The sequence below is a fragment of the Enhydra lutris genome, unplaced genomic scaffold, assembly GCF_002288905.1.
Source record: "Enhydra lutris kenyoni isolate GAN:26980312 unplaced genomic scaffold, ASM228890v2 scaffoldscaffold44, whole genome shotgun sequence".
Classification (NCBI taxonomy): Eukaryota; Metazoa; Chordata; class Mammalia; order Carnivora; family Mustelidae; genus Enhydra; species Enhydra lutris.
In genome coordinates, this window is record NW_019154128.1 from 14,202,671 (window position 1) to 14,218,884 (window position 16,214).

Consider the following 16,214-nt stretch of genomic DNA (forward strand, 5'->3'; position numbering starts at 1 on the left):
AGCCCCGCGGGGCCGAGAGCCCCACGCCCCCGGCCCGCCCCGGTATCGCGCCGCGGCTTGTTTACTCCCCGGCGCAGCCTAGTCCGACCCTGGGGCCCGCCCCCGTCCGCCGCCTATTGGCGGAGGAGGCGCCAAGGCTAGCGACGATTGGTCCGGGGGAGGCGGAGGGGTAGGCTGCGCGGGAGGCCGAGAGGGGGCAGCAGGCGATGGCGGCGGCGGCGGCGGCGGGTCCTCTAGGCTGGTTGCTCGCCGCGCTGTGCCTGGGCAACGCCGCCGTAGAGGCGGCGTCGGGCCCGCGAGTGTTGGGCGTCTGTCTGGAGGAGGACGGAGCCGCGGACGTGGGGTGGGAGCGCGGAGAAGAGGTGCGGACTGCACGGGAGGCTACCTTCCGCCTACGCCTCTTCGGCTCCGGCTTGGCCAACAGCTCCTGGTCCTGGGTGGCCCCCGAGGGGGCGGGCTGCCCCGAGGGCGGGCCGGCCGCGGCGCCCGAGGAGGCGGTGGCCCCCACGGGCGAGTGGCACGCATTGCTGCGCCTGCGCGCCGAGGCCGCGCGCCCGCACTCGGCGCTGCTGGCGGTGCGCGGGGAGCGGGACGCGTCGGCGGTCGAGGAGGCGGTGGCCCCTGCGGGCGAGTGGAGCGCGCTGCTGCGCCTGCGCGCCGAGGCCGTGCGCCCGCATTCCGCGCTGCTGGCGGTGCGCGTGGAGCCAGGCGGCGCGGCAGCCGAGGAGGCGGCGCCGCCCTGGGCTCTGGGCCTGGGGGTGGCGGGGCTGCTGGCGCTGGCGGCGCTGGCGCGGGGCCTGCAGCTGAGCGCGCTGGCGCTGGCGCCGGCCGAGGTGCAGGTGCTCCGCGAGAGCGGCTCGGAGGCCGAGCGTGCGGCGGCGCGGCGCCTGGAGCCCGCGCGGCGCTGGGCCGGCTGCGCCCTGGGCGCGCTGTTGCTACTGGCCAGTCTGGCGCAGGCGGCGCTGGCGGTACTATTGTACCGCGCGGCCGGCCAGCGCGCCGTGCCCGCCGTGCTGGGCAGCGCAGGGCTCGTGTTCCTGGTGGGCGAGGTGGTGCCGGCTGCCGTGAGCGGACGCTGGACGTTGGCGCTGGCGCCGCGCGCGCTGCTCCTCAGCCGCCTCGCGGTGCTGCTGACACTGCCCGTGGCGCTGCCCGTGGGCCAGTTGCTGGAGCTGGCGGCGCGGCCCGGGCGGCTGCGGGAGCGCGTGCTGGAGCTGGCCCGCGGCGGCGGCGACCCCTACAGCGATCTCAGCAAGGGCGTGCTGCGCTGCCGGACCGTGGAGGACGTGCTCACGCCGCTCGAGGACTGCTTCATGCTGGACGCCAGCGCCGTGCTGGACTTCGGCGTCCTGGCCAGCATCATGCAGAGCGGCCACACGCGCATTCCAGTGTACGAGGAGGAGCGCTCCAACATCGTGGACATGCTCTATCTCAAGGACTTGGCCTTCGTAGATCCCGAAGACTGCACGCCGCTCAGCACCATCACCCGCTTCTACAACCATCCGCTCCACTTCGTCTTCAACGACACCAAGCTGGACGCTGTCCTGGAGGAGTTCAAACGAGGTAACGGGACATCGGGGAGGGGACACGAATGCCAGCGTTCTCCGCTGGAAAAAAGACAGGGGCATATGGAAACTTTGAGGAAAGGGTCTCATCCTTACGGAGGTCCCTCCGAGTACTTAGATGCTGGCCTCACAGCTCTCAGTGACCTTTTGAAATATTCAAAGGCTGTTGTTCAGAGCGCCGTGGAAAGCAAAATTCCACTTTCTCTGGTAGGCCTATCTTGGGGAGCTAGGTCCACTTGACCCTAACCCACCAGTTTTTTACTTCAAGGTCATTTTTGTGGGCTTTGGCTTTGTAACAGGTTTAAATTCGTAAGTAGAAACTAGAAGAACAGAAAAGAGGATGGTTTCTAGACACCTGGTTGCTTTCACCTGCACACATAACATCAAATTATCTGGGCCTGTGACGTTTCAAGATCATTATTAAGGTCTTTTGTGGGCTGCTTCCTTGCTGATAACAGAAGAAGGAATGATACCTGATTTTCTGCAAGTGTGGAAGACACTTTCACTTTGATTTAATCAGAAACAACTTTATGGATGCTGATTTAGTCTCTGCTTTGTCTTTTGTTTTTGTTTTTGTTTTTTTTAACTTCCCTTTTCTGACTATGAGGAAGGTCTGTCAGGGTCTCTCTCTTTTTTTTTTTTTTTTTTTTTTTAAGTTTTTTTTATTAGAGAGAGAAAGAGAACATGAGAGAGGTCAGCTGGAGAGGGGGCACTTTGCTCTTCGGTTTAAGATGGGCAAGTTGGAGCCAGTGGGAGAGAAGGCCCACCCTCTAGGCTCCTCTTGTTCTGGGATGGTGGGTGGCCTTGGAGCAGCTCTGGGGAAGCCAGAGGTTGAATGAGGAGCACTCGTCAGTTGTTTTCACCTTTCTCCCCCTCTGACAAGTGAGGGTCATTCTCAGGGGCAGATTGGCTTCGTCTTTCCTCTGACATCCTGGAGCCTTTCTCTGCTTCTCTTTGCAGTGCACACCTTTGGCAGGTACCAGTTTTTCCTCATTAAAGTCCTTTTTAGCCTAACCCCTTTCTTCATTCTGCTTATGAACAAAGGGGATATTGCAGCCTTTATGGCGCCTGAGGTTTGAGAAATCTGTTCCCTTCCCGTCTCTCTGCCAAGTGTGTGAGCTGGTGGTGCCCTCTAAGTTTCCTGAAGCTGGAGTCTTGGCATCTTGGCAGCTATCATTCCAGGGCCTGTGCTTTTCATCCCTTCAGAGCACTGTCTGTTTTGGAACTCTCTAGTCTGGGAAAGGCCCCTTCTCTGGTGAGGCGCCTCTTAGTTAGTGTGCAGGCTTGAGATGATACCGAATATTTTGGGCAAACATTATCAGGAAGAGCGCATATTCTGGAGCTGCAGTAAATAAAGTGTGTTTTCTTTAAAGCTGTTAATCCTGCTGTCTTTGTCAGCTCCGCATAAGAATATTTAAGGACAGTCAACCAAAGGAGGAATTAGGATGCATGCTTTCAGAATCTCTGCTTTAAACCACCTGAGTTCAGATTAATTGTCAGAAACCAAAGGATCCCTGCGATTCTGAAAAGAGACCTGCTGTGAGGAATGTTAACCTAGCACTTTTCTCCTGGGATGTGTTCTGACAGTTTCTTTATTGTGTTCCCTCTCCCGCTATGTCTCTGTCAAATCTTTAAAAAAAAAAAAAAATTAAAGGACATGGGAGGCGACTGGGTGGCTCAGTAGGTGAAGCATCTGCCTTTGGCTCAGGACATGATCTTGGGGTCCTGGGATCGAGTCCCGTATCAGGCTCCCTGCTCAGTGGGGAGTCTGCTTCTCCCTCCCTCCTTCCCCCTGCTTGTGCTCTCTCTCACTCTGTCTCTCAAATAAATAAATTAATGAAAGAAAGGCAGAGGAATTTAAACTCCATCTGCGTTTTTACAAATATCCTAGAAATTCGGCATTGTGGAAGAGTTCTATAGCATCCATGTAATTTAGGAGTACATTTGAGCCTGCTAACTAGAATTAAAGCTCTGTAGAGCTTTTTCAGGGCTTTCTGGTTGATGCTGTTAAGATGCACCATCTGCCCCTTAACCTGAGGCTCTGTGCTCCAGGAGAGCTGTAGGCACCTGTCCTGGGGCCTGTGGTGTTTCCAGTCAGCCAGCCAGGGGCCTGTGTGTTTTCAGAGCATTGTATCCCATCAGATGAGAAATAAACTTTAATCCCTCCAGCTGCCTGTTCTTTGTGTAGCCCTCCTGCTTTTTCGTGGTTGCCGTCTCGACCCCTCAGACATTCTGTCTTGAGATGAAATCACATGACCACTGTGTCGGGGGATCTTTCAGGGGCTCCGCTTTCGTCTGTTATCCAGTTACCCCATGCGGCAGGTCACTGAGAGACTTGTGCCTGTTTTACAGAAGTTTGAAGGCAGGGGAGAAGTTAGTCCCTTCTAAGGGTAACCTGCTTGAGGGGCTGGCATTCTGGAAGAATGCAGCCGAAATGGATTCTCTCTGCCCTTAGACGGTCATCTAGAACCTGGGCTTTGGTTCCCAGATTCTGACCAAAATTGTATGTCGAGCTTTGGCCGTCCTCATCCAGTCTGACAGATTAGTATCACATGGGGGTCGGCTTGGCCCTCACAGAAGTGATGCCCCGTCTGCCGGTGTGAGCCATTCCCAGCACAGATACCCAGGGGTGGGAAGCATCTGGAAATGCTGCTGTTCTTCATTCAGTACTTCTGTCTCAGCAGGAATGAGCAGGTAGTTCTCAGGGACCCCTGGCCTTTTTCTCCTGGAAAGGGGGAAGACAGTGCAGTATTTCTGCCTTTAATTTTTGTCTGAACATGTTAGAGCATCCTGAAGAACAGTACTTTCTTTAGAAGGGCCTCTGGGCTGGAGACAGTACCCTAGCCCAATGTAACTCACCCAGAGGGGAGGGTCTCCTAAGATTTGGTCTGTTGTTCTCCAGTGAACGTGAGTTAAATGTGATGGTTAAGAGAATGGATTCAGGGCACCTGGGTGGCTTAGTCAGTTAAACGTCTGCTTCAGCTCAGGTCATGATCCCAGGGTCTTGGGATCCAGTCTTGCGTTGGGGGAGGTCCCTGCTTAGTGTGGGCTGCTTCTCCTCCTCCCCTTGCTCCCTCCTGCTCATGGTCTCTTTCTCTCTCTCTGCCAAATAAATAAATAAAATATAAATAAAATCTTAGAAAAGAAAAAACACATTCAGGAGCCTGTTGCCTGGGTTCAAATCTCAGTTTTGCACTTCGGTGAGTCACTGAAGCTCTCTTTAGCCTCAGTTTTCTTGGCAGACTGCAAATGGGAATAATACTCTCTTCCCAGTAAGTTGTTTTTTTGTGTTTTTTTTAGACTTTATTCATTTATTTGTCAGAGAGAGAGGGAGAGAGAGCAAGCACAGGCAGACAGAATGGCAGGCAGAGGCAGAGGGAGAAGCAGGCTCCCTGCCGAGCAAGGAGCCCGATGTGGGACTCGATCCCAGGACGCTGGGATCATGACCTGAGCCGAAGGCAGCTGCTTAACCAACTGAGCCACCCAGGCATCCCTCTTTCCAGTAAGTTGTTAACTGAATACAGCACTTAGTGGCCAACACACAGTAGGCACATTTGTGCCACATTTCTTCAGTTCAGAGGTGTGTTGCTTTTTGCGTTTCAACATTTCTGCAGTCAGGATGTGCCTCACAATTGACAGCATCTTCAATTTGATGAAATACATTAAATGTTTTCTTTTTCTTTTCTAGAGCCTCATTCCTTTTTTTTTTTTAAGATTTTATTTATTTATGTTTTAAATATTTAAGATTTATTTATTTATTTGACAGAGAGAGAAATCACAAGTAGGCAGAGAGGCCGGCAGAGAGAGAGGGGGAAGCAGGCTCCCCACTGAGCAGAGAGCCCGATGCGGGGCTTGATCCCAGTACCCCAAGATCATGACCTGAGCCAAAGGCAGAGGCCCAATCTACTGAGCCACCCAGGCGCTCCTAAGATTTTATTTTTAAGTCATCCCTACACCCAGCATGGGGCTTGAACTCAAGACCCTGAGATCAAGAGTTGCATGCTCCACCAACTGAGCCAGCCAGGCGCCCCTCCCTCATTCCTTTCTTGATCATTTGGCCAGTGGTCTATTAATAATAACGGCTTTTGGTTGACTGGACATTTTCATTTTACCTAATTTGGAGCAGAGGTCTTTCTGCACCTGATGCTGGGGCATGGGGCGTGGATGCTGAAAGAATGAGGCAGAGCATGCCTCATTCAAGAGACTATGTTTCTGAACTCAAGTTCACTACACTGTAACTAAACCCAAGGTATATAAAGTATAATTGACCCAAAGAAGTGAACTTGACTTTTCGCTTTACCAAAAGATTCTTGAAGTAGATACCAGGCTTCCTTTTACCCAAAACCTTTTTCATTAATAATGAAGGGCATGGCTGAGATGAGTTTCTCAGAGTTCATATCCTAGACTTGCACAACTCCATTGAGCAGCCACTGCCCACATGGGGTTAAAAGGCAGCTGGGCTGAACTGAGATGTGCTCACAGTGCCTAACACACACCAGACTTCAAAGACAGTACAAAAAAGGAATATATGTTTAAATTTAAAAAAAAAATTTTTTTTTTAAAGATTTTATTTATTTATTTGACAGAGAGAGAGAGATCACAAGTAGGCAGAGAGGCAGGCAGAGAGAGGGGGAAGCAGGCTCCCCGCCGAGCAGAGAGCCCGAAGCGGGGCTCAATCCCAGGACCCTGAGATCATGACCTGAACCGAAGGCAGAGGCTTAACCCACTGAGCCACCCAGGCGCCCCTAAATTTAAAAATTTTTTAGATTAATTAATTTTTTAAAGATTTTATTTGTAAGTAATCTCTATATCCAATATGGGGCTTGAACTTACAACCCCAAGATCAAGAGTCACATGCTCTACCAACTGAGCCAGCCAGCTGCCCCTGTTTTAATATTTTTAATTTTTTTAGATTTTATTTATTTGAGAGAGAGAGCACGCGCTGGAGGGGGAGGGGAAGAGGCGAGAGAATCTCAAGCAGACCCCATACTGAGTGTGGAACCTGATGTGGGGCTTGATCTTGCAACTCTAAGATGATGAACAGAGCTGAAAACAAGAATTGGATGCTTAACTGACTGAGCCACCCAGGAACCCCTGTTCTAATATTTTTATATTGATTGCATGTTATAGTGATATTGAGGGCTATATGGAGTTAATTATAATATGTTGTTAATTTCACTTGTGTCTTTTTTTTTTTTTTTTAATGTGGCCACCAGAAATTTAAAATTGCATATGTGGTTTCCATTCTGTTTCTTTTGGGCAGGTATAAAGTTTTATAGGTGAAAAGCAGAGTCATATCTTGAAGTTTTCTCAACATTCCCCAGCACTCTGAAGCTTGGGCTTTTGTTCAAACTTCTATTTCTTTTTTTTTTTTTTAAAGATTTTATTTATTTATTTGACAGAGATCACAGTAGACAGAGGCAGGCAGAGAGAGAGAGAGGGAAGCAGGCTCCCTGCTGAGCAGAGAGCCCGATGCGGGACTCGATCCCAGGACCCTGAGATCATGACCTGAGCCGAAGGCAGTGGCTTAACCCACTGAGCCACCCAGGCGCCCTCAAACTTCTATTTCTTGATCAGACAAGGAAACAAACAGGAAGCTCACCTGAAGGAGGGGAAGGTGAACAGCTCCAGGCTGCAGCTCCTCCTTCCACACCGTCTGGGCTCTTACTGGCCGCTTACCATTTGTCGTCTTCCCCTGGATGACTTGTATAGATCTTGGCTTCTGGAAATAAAGGACAGCTTTCAGACCTGGGGAAACTTCCCCAGGAAAGTCACTGCGTGGCCCCTCTGCCCCTGCACCCAATTTAGGCCGTCCCAGGGGAGCCCATGCTTCTGGAGTCAGTGCCCTTGTGCGTGTAACCCTCCCTCATCTGGTTGGTCGGACCATCCTTATCTAAATCGCGTTCCTGTGGACCCAGGCTGACATGGCGCTGCCCTTGCCTGGGTGGCCTTGTGCAGCTGACCACAGTGCCTGAGATGGAGGGTCCTCATGTGTAAAGGGAAGCTCATCCACATGAGTGTGTTGATAGTCTTAGGTAAGAACTTAGGGAGAATCTCACTAGTGCCTGGTACCTTGTAGGACCTTGTGGGAACACAGACACCAGCTTCTGTCACTCTGATGAGCTCGTACCAGGTAGGACTAAGCAAAATGGGAGGCCCCCCCGACCAGCTGTAATCTGAGCATCCCCTCCCCCAGGGAAGTCCCACCTGGCCATCGTGCAGAAGGTGAACAACGAGGGTGAAGGTGACCCCTTCTACGAGGTGCTGGGCCTGGTCACCCTGGAGGACGTCATTGAGGAGATCATCAAGTCTGAGATCCTGGACGAATCTGAGGACTACCGTGAGTTTTGACTCCTGGCGTTGTTCCATCTCAACTGGTCTGTCAAGCCTGCTGAGATGTGTGGTGTTCATCAACCTCAGAGGACAGTAGGTCTCCGTGTTGTTGACACAAGGCTGGATCTCCAGTCTGAGCCTAGCCGGGCGTTCGAGGGATGGTGCCAGCATGGCCTCCTTGCAGGAGGGCCCCAACCTGTGCCTGGAGGCGGAGCCGCAGTGGCCTGGTGGGTGGGGCCTCTGCCCTTTATGGGCCTTTCCCAGGCTCTCATCTTCCTTGGCCTTTTGGCTTTCTCATGTTCTTTCCTACATTGCAGAAGCCCCTCCTCAAAGAATCCCATTCTTTACTGCTGGACAATCTTAACAAAACAGAAGATCCTGGGGCCTGTGATTGTGCCTTAGAGGTGTCTGCCTCTTAGGAAGACGGCTGAGGTCTGCAGGGCAGACACAGAGCCCATGCTTGATGGCCCAGGCCTTACGTGCACTCTTGGGACAGAACCCCCCCCCCCCCCCCGCAACTCTGTTTACTGTCAAGTAATTGCTTTGCCCAGAGTCTGTCCCCAAAATGCAGCCTCTTGAGTTTGGCTCCTCAGACTGCCATAAGCATGGGGACGTCAGGTTAGTCGCTGCTGTGTAGCCTCTGTAATCTGCAAAGATATGGTTTCTGGTGACCAACTGTGGCTCTTTCTAAAGCAGCCTTGCTGTCCTGTTGGTGTTTACCTTCCCAGCTCCGAAGAGAGGAGCAGTCCCTTCCCATACTTCCTCAGGCTATAGCTGGAGTAAAGGCCTGTGCCCTCTGTCGTGAGTGCCAGGTTTGCTCTGTGCTGGGAGTGGCTGCCGGGCCCCAGCAAGGCAGCGTGCTGAGGCTGTATCCCTGGGCTCTGATGCTGCCTCCCCTACTGAGAACCCCCAGGCCTTGGCACCATGCCTTCGTTTGGTCATGCTGATTGGAGGGACGCTGTGCCTCAGTGGGCCTTCTCACCATCCTAGGAGACGCTGCCGTGAGGAAGAAGCCCGCTCCTCTGAGTGCCCCTCTCAAGCGGAAAGAGGACTTCTCCCTGTTCAAGGTGTCTGATGATGAATATAAAGTGAAGATCTCGCCTCAGCTGCTCTTGGCCACCCAGCAATTCCTGTCCCAAGGTGAGGGTGAAGGGTTAGCCTTTGCTTTCTTGCTCACATCCAGTGGGTCAGGAGGCCCCCAGGGCAGACACCGAGGGCCCTCATTCCCAGTAAGGAGGAGAGTATCCTGGAGAACTTCTTTGCTTCTCTCTAGCCCCGCCAGCGTCTCCAGGCATCTGAGGGGGCAGCTCCTCATGACTGGGCTGAGAGCAGGAGCTAGGCTGGTGTCTTCTCTGGAGGGCCATGGCAGGGAGCCTTGGCCTGAGGGGTGTGGCCTGCCCAGTACTCTTGTGTTGGGGAGGTGACTTGGCTCGGGGCAGCAGGAGTCGGGTGTAGTCATGCAGGCCACTCTGGGCCCAATGTACACGGTCCCTTTGTTCCGCCGTGGGGCAGAGGTGGATGTGTTCAGCCCCTTGCGGATCTCCGAGAAGGTCCTGCTGCACCTGCTGAAGCATCCCAGCGTCAACCAGGAAGTGAGGTTTGATGAGAGCAACCGTCTAGCTGCTCACCATTACCTGTACCAGCGCAGCCAGCCAGTGGACTACTTCATTCTCATCCTGCAGGTAACTGCCAGCCCTTGCTGGAGCCCCCCACTTGCTCAGAAAGTAGGGGAGGGTCTGAGAGGGAGGATCGTCTCCATCCACACCCCCTGGATAACTGGGATTGGTGCTTTCTCCCTGTGCTCTCTTCTGGCAGGAGAGGTAATCTGTCCACATCTGTTTCTCTCCCTGCCCCTCCTTCCTCCCTCTCCCTACACCTCCCAGGGCAGGGTTGAGGTGGAGATCGGGAAAGAGGGCCTGAAGTTCGAGAATGGGGCCTTCACCTACTATGGAGTGTCTGCCCTGACAGCACCATCCTCGGGTAAGCTGCAGCCCTTCCTGGCTCCCCGGGGCCCGGGACTCTGGGCTGGCTTTTCTCCTGTCGGGGCTGTGTCGAGGGAGGGGGCAGTATGTTTGGGACTGTCTCTGTTGCTTGCCCTCCTTTTCTGTGTTTGTGGCCATGTTCCCTCCCAGAGGGATCTGTGGGGTGGATCTTCGAGACGGTGTAGTTGTCCCCACCAGAGACATCACTGATTGTTCCTTCTGCTAGTTCACCAGTCCCCGGTGTCCTCGCTCCAGTCCCTCCGCCACGACCTGCAGCCCGAGCCAGTCGATGGTGCCCGCTTGTCTGCGTACTGTCCTGACTACACCGTGAGGGCCCTCTCCGACCTGCAGCTCATTAAGGTGACTGTCTGGGCTGCTCATTGGTGCTGGCTGTTAGCCAGCTGTGTGTCTCTAAGGGGCTAAATCAGCCAGCTACAAGTTTGTATGGATTAAGAGTAAATTCTGCTCGAGTCTTTCTGAGACATGCCAGAGCAAGTCTTGCCCTGAAGGACAGACGTCCTTGGCTCCAGGAAGCCCCTCTGACTTCTGGTAGTCTAGTCCCATCGCCGGGACTGTGCACCCAGCTTCCTTTTGAGATCTTGAAGACACTGCTTGATTGCTCTTCTCTGCCTTTAGCTGGCTTAATGCTCTTCTTTTTTCTTGATCCTGCCGAATGTGATGCTCCCACCTAGTTCTGGTGCTTATGGGCAGGAGGGAGACATGTGACCTTCCTGGACCTCACTTTCTCCGCCTGGCTTCGCGAGTTGCACCTGCCTGGGAATGCTTTCTGTTCTCCAGGTCACAAGGCTGCAGTACCTCAATGCACTCCTGGCTACTCGAGCCCAGAGCCTGCCACAGTCCCCGGAGAACGCAGACCTCCAGGTCATCCCAGGCAGCCAGACCAGGCTCCTTGGGGACAAGACAGCCACAGCAGCAGGTGAGCCCCACAAGGCCGCATCCCTCGGTATGGGCAGGCACGTCCTTTGCCGCTCCTTGCCACTCCCACACACACTCACTCTCTGCCCCCACTCTGCCTTGTGTTTCTCTTTCCTTGTCCCCTTTTCTGCCCCTCCTTTCCTTTTTCTCTTTTCATTGTTCTTAGTAGCTCCAGTGACACTGCACCACAGACCAGCTGGCGTTGAACGTATGTTCAGTCAGCATTTTCTCTGGAGGACTGTTAGGATGAGTTGCCTTAATTAGAGAACAGGTACTAAATGGGAATAAGATCAAGTTCAGACACTCTTGGTCAGTTAGGGTTGGGGGTAGGTCACCAGTGGACCCAGCTCCGAAGGTGGCTGGCTAGCGGACACCATCCCAGGAGCTAAGAAGGGCAGCAGCTGAGGTGTTTGGTCAGGTCAAGCTAACATATAAGGCCTGTCCCTCACATCTCGGGTTCCACTGTGAGCCAGATACCATCTTGGAAGAAATAGACTTTGTAATGTGGGGTGGGGCATGGACCAGCAGACCCTGCCTTGTAGATTATAAGGAGGGAAAATAAAAAGGAGCCTGTGGAGAATGGGCTTTGGGTAGGAGTGCTAAAAAGTTCAGGTTGCCTTGTTACTCAGGAAGGTACTTTTATTCTGATTGAGCTCCTAAGTTGGGGTCAGAGATTCACTTGAAGGCTGGGTGGTCCTGGGGGAGTGGGTGGGGCTTCCAGAGAGGCTGTGGAGGGAGCTGCAGGCTGCCGGCTGCCCTGGGCACTCTGAAGTGGGGACACCGAGCTCTCTTGAACACTAGCTCTCCCTGGCAACACACTAGGAGCTTTGCTCGTCCTCATTCGTCTAAGACAACTTCTCCATTTTCAGAGGTGGTAGTTGTTAGACCCATTTTACAGATGAAGAATCAGAAGCAGAGAGAGACCTAGGCACCCTGGCTTGGAGCCTGTGCATGCCCTTGGCCTCTGGGCATTGGTGTGTCACAGGGACACAGACATAGGGTTTGGTTACTTAGACCCATCATTGAGAACACAAACGTGTTTTTTGGTTTTTTGCTTTTTTTTTTTATTTATATATTTGATAGAGATCACAAGTAGGCAGAGAGGCAGGCAGAGAGAGAGGAAGGGAAGCAGGCTCCCTGCTGAGCAGAGAGCCTGATGTGGGGCTCGATCCCAAGACTCTGGGATCCTGAACCAAAGGCAGAGGCCTTAACCCACTGAGCCACCCAGGCACCCCCACGAACGTGTTTTTATGATGCCTGCTTTCTGAGAGGAGATGTGCAGGTGCAAGGGACAGGAACCCCTCCCCAGGCCTGTGAGTGGCTCAGCTCCTGAGTGCTCCATCTCTGTGCGCTGGTGAAAGGGGGTCCCAGCTTGAGGCATGCTGCTCCAGCTCTGGATCTGGGCCTTCTCAGTGAATGTGTACTGAGAAGTGGTGTTCTGTGTTTTAGGACTGATCACGGTTCTGTATTTACCTGCTGTGATGTTCTGTTGTGAGATGCCATTTACACCATCCCTTTAGACTTGGGTCTCAAAAGTCAGTATGTTTTTGTTTTTTCAAAATGTGAGTGTTTGGTTTTGTTTTTTTTTTTTTTTTCCAATGTGAATCTTTTCTGCCTTCATCTGCTTATTCAGACTGTATGTGTTCTATTCAAGGTGTACACTTAAAATCTAAGAATGATGGTTTTTTCCTTCATTTCATCCTTTATTATACACGCAGTTTTTTAAGGTCCTTTTTGGGCTTCAGCCGTTCATTGGGTGGTTCTCTGAGGAAGCACAGGTGTCCCCTGAAAGCTCTCTTTGCACCACTTTGCTTTTACAAAAGACTTAGGTTCGTGCCCATTTTCACTAACTGAAAGAACTCTGAAGAAGAGTTTTGCTTTATGAAACGGTAATTGTTTCTTTGCTTTATGCTTTGCTGGCTTACACAAGATTTCATGGGAGCGCTCTGCTGAGGCGGGGGAGACGTGTGACCTGCAGTGGCCCTGTGGGTCCTTTGCCTCTCTGCAGTGGCTTACCCACTTTGCATGGGGGCGGTGTCCTTGCCAGTGACGTTTATCCGAGGCCATTATGCTGAGCGTAGTGCACTGCCATCTCATTCTTTTGTGAGGATGTTGGTTTTCCCCCATTCGAGACCGGATATTTGTCTCCCGAGCAGCTGGCCTGCTGTCCTCCCGCTCCCTGCCTCAGCCCTCTGAGGCTCTGCTGCGGCTCATCTGTGCTCGGTGGCCCCCGCTGAGAGGGTCTTCGTGTCAGTGGCTCATCTGTGCTTGGCGGCCCGTGCTGCCCCCAGGAGGGCTTCGTGCCGCTGCGCTTATTATGTCGCCAGGAACACTGCTCAGATAGTGTGGGTCGGAACCACCCCTGATTGACTTGGGCACTGGATTTGCTGGCAGAGAAATGCCTTTATTGAGATGCTTGGGAAATTTGTAACTCCTGCAGCGGGGATGGGCAGACTGGCCGGTTGTTTATGGATTGTATATAGCTGCCTTTGGCTACGGCTGTGGAGCGGACTTGTTGCCACAGGGATGGAGACCTGCAAAACCTAAAAATGTAGGCCCTTTGCAGAAGGTTCCTGGACCCCTGGCCCATCATGCCAGACTCAGCATAGCTCCTGCACAATGACCATTCCCAGAGCTGATTTCCAAAGGAGAGTCCACTCCAGATGCCGCGCTACCTGCTCCCTCTGGTTCTGAGCCTCAGGCCACAGGGGGCACACCTCTCCGGCCCCCACCTGCCCCCCCTCAGCAGCCTGCGGGGTTGCCCAAGCCGAGCTGCCCCGCCGGCGCAGCTGCACAGCTGGTCTCCTCTTGTCTCTCTCCCCTCTGCTCTCTCTAGCCTTCCCCGTAGACCTTTCCCTCTTTGGCACATTTGGAAACTGCAGTTGATAATTGACTGTGGACTAGTGAGCATTTTTTGTTTTCAGAAAACACCCAAGGTAAATATCTTCCCTTTTCCTTTCCTTTGCTTTCCTTCCCCATCCCTCTAGCTGCCGGGAGGGGCCCTGGACACTGCTGCCCCCAGACAGGGAGGTGTTTCTCCCGGGGTGGGTGGTGAGGGGGCCCTTCTTGTCCTTCATTGCTACTTACCATCTCATTTGCTAAAAGACAGGCGGGGTCATGAAAGAACCTGCTCAGTGGTGGAAACTACGGCTTCCTTTGGGGCAGGGCCTTTCGTGTCCCTGGCAGGCTTTTTTCGCCCAGCCTTATGGCCTCCGGCTCCTGTGAGCAGAAACCCCCTGGCCTGCTTTCCCGCCTCTCGCCAGTGCAGCCCTCCTCCTCCCAGTGGTTTTCTCTTGGGAGGTGGAGTTAGCCTGCCGGCTCCTGCCTGCTCACTCCCAGCTCTGCCTTGGCACTGAGGTGTCCTGCGGCTCCTCCGCCTTGCCAGCCCCTCCTGTCCTGAAGAGAGTTTTGATACTTGGTTTGGATGGGACCTGCTTCCTTCGCTGGCTTTGATATTAATTCTCCTTTTCTTCTCTCCTCTAGGGCCGCACCACAGCAGACCCGGCCTCCCAGCAGAGGAGAGCCCTGGGCGGAACCCAGGGGTTTAACTGCTTGCCAGGCAGCCCCAGGTCTGGGGAATGGACAAGCACGTGGGGAACTGGAGAGCCGAGGAGTAGCTTCCTGTCAGCCTGTCCCCATCCCCTCCAGGCCACGTTTTAGATGGCCCTTATAGATGTGGGTCCTGGGCTGTCCTCAGAACCAGACTTCAGTGCCGGGAGCCTTCAGCAGTCCTGCCCTCCTTTAGGAAATGGGGGTCAGTTGGGGCACAGCCCTCCAGGCCTGCTTCTGAATGGGAATGAAAAGGACACCATCCTCTCTGGTCCCCAGGACCCAGCCTTCTCCCCGTGACAGTGCAGTGTATTTATACCTCTTTGGGCCAAGCCATGATGTGAGTGCACGATTATTGCCTTTATGTGGCTGTGACCTGTACTCACTTTGCTTTTAATTTGCCAGCCTTCTGCTGCTGGCAGCACTTTCCGAGCAAACCAGGGGCACTAGGTTGGGCTGGGGGTTCACATCCTTGGCCACAGTCAACTATTTGGCTTCCCTTACAATGCCATGTTTCCAAGCACGCGCCCCAGCCTGTCCCACGTGCCAAACCTTGAAGCTCAGTGACCCACCAGTATGTCCCACTGTCCTGCTCCCTCCCGTGGAGGTTGCTTCTCTGAGCTCTGCGCTCAGAGCCCCAAGCAAACAAGCTGGCCCCCAGTGGCACTGAGGAGGCCTGCTCCTTCTGCTTCTCTGCCTGTCTTACTTAGTTGCCACTAACAGTATTGTCACTTTCTGTGTTTGAAGAAGAGAGGTCACACGTGGGAGGACAGGGTGTGCTGTCCCTAACCCTCTCTCAATTGCTGGATCCCGGGGAGTGTAGCCAACCGTTAGGCCTACTTTGTACCTCCTTCCTGGGCCTCCATGGAGAGCTGGGTGGCTGCCATCTGCATGGAGAGCAGCAAGGAGGAGAAGGGTTGGTTGTGGAGCAGGTAGAGCCTCATCCCCTTTCTTTAAAACAATACAAAACAAAAACTCTCATCGGTTTTTCTTGTATCTGTAACATTTCAGCTCTTTGCTTTTTTTTGCTGTTCTTAGCTACAGGGTTTTAGAGGATTGGGAACAAGAAGGCATTTATGTTTTCTTTCTGGTTTACCCATTCTTACCTCCTGCAGTTCTTCAACTGTGTAGAAACTGGGGCGTCACAGAGACCTAGCGTTGCAGATTGGATAGGAGGGAGGAGGACTTCTAGAGGCTTCTCAGAGGAATTCAGGTCCCTTATCTGGGACCAGTGGGAATGAAGGCCAAAGAACAATGGCATGCTCGCTTAGAAACTTCTCAAGGAATTCTAAGAGCAAACCCAGGTGGGAAACATATTTTACGATCATCTCTCTCTAGAACAGTGGTTCTTAACTGTAGCTGCATGTTAGAATCACCTGGCAAATTGAAAAATACTGATACCTGATATCTGGGGCTCCCTCTTTGAGGGAGCCTGATTTGGTTAATCTGAGGATCAGGATTTTATTTTTTCAAACAATTTTAATTAAAACAAACAAACAAAAAAACTATACTTTTTTTTTTTTTTTTTCCTCTTAAGTCACCTGCACACCCAGTATGGGGCTTGAACTCCCAACCCTGAGATTAAGAGTCGTGTGCTCTACCGACTGAGCTGGCCAGGCACTTCTGAAACAATTTTATTGTACATAAGAGTGAAGAGTTCTATCTACCCTTCACCCAGCTTCCCTTAATGTTAACATCTTACATAACCTGGTACATCTATCAGAACTAAAAAAATTAACATCGGTACAAACCCGTGAACTGAATTACAGAGTTCATTGGATCTTATCAGTTTCTCCAGTAATGTCCTTTTTCCGTTGCAGGATCCAATCCAGGATACCAAGTTGCATTT

At 52.8% G+C, this 16,214-nt stretch overlaps 1 protein-coding gene across 1 annotated transcript; it reads left to right on the forward strand.

The window, feature by feature from the left end:
• Positions 1–206: 206 nt before the first annotated feature.
• LOC111155856 (cyclin and CBS domain divalent metal cation transport mediator 3) lies at positions 207–15,864 on the forward strand. The gene is made up of 8 exons (XM_022516274.1): positions 207–1,563; positions 7,762–7,905; positions 8,889–9,038; positions 9,411–9,580; positions 9,782–9,878; positions 10,107–10,240; positions 10,679–10,817; positions 14,300–15,864. Exons 1-8 carry the CDS (start codon positions 207–209, stop codon positions 14,362–14,364), a joined length of 2,256 nt encoding a protein of 751 aa, XP_022371982.1. The 3' UTR covers positions 14,365–15,864.
• Positions 15,865–16,214: the final 350 nt, after the last annotated feature.

What these genes read in the sequence shown, in the direction of transcription:
- LOC111155856 (XM_022516274.1), top strand. Translation starts at nt 207, where the DNA reads ATGGCGGCGGCGGCGGCGGCGGGTCCTCTAGGCTGGTTGCTCGCCGCG. An exon ending in ACTTCATTCTCATCCTGCAG is followed by an intron (nt 9,581 to 9,781) that starts GTAACTGCCAGC and finishes TACACCTCCCAG; the next exon opens with GGCAGGGTTGAGGTGGAGAT. An exon ending in CCGACCTGCAGCTCATTAAG is followed by an intron (nt 10,241 to 10,678) that starts GTGACTGTCTGG and finishes TCTGTTCTCCAG; the next exon opens with GTCACAAGGCTGCAGTACCT.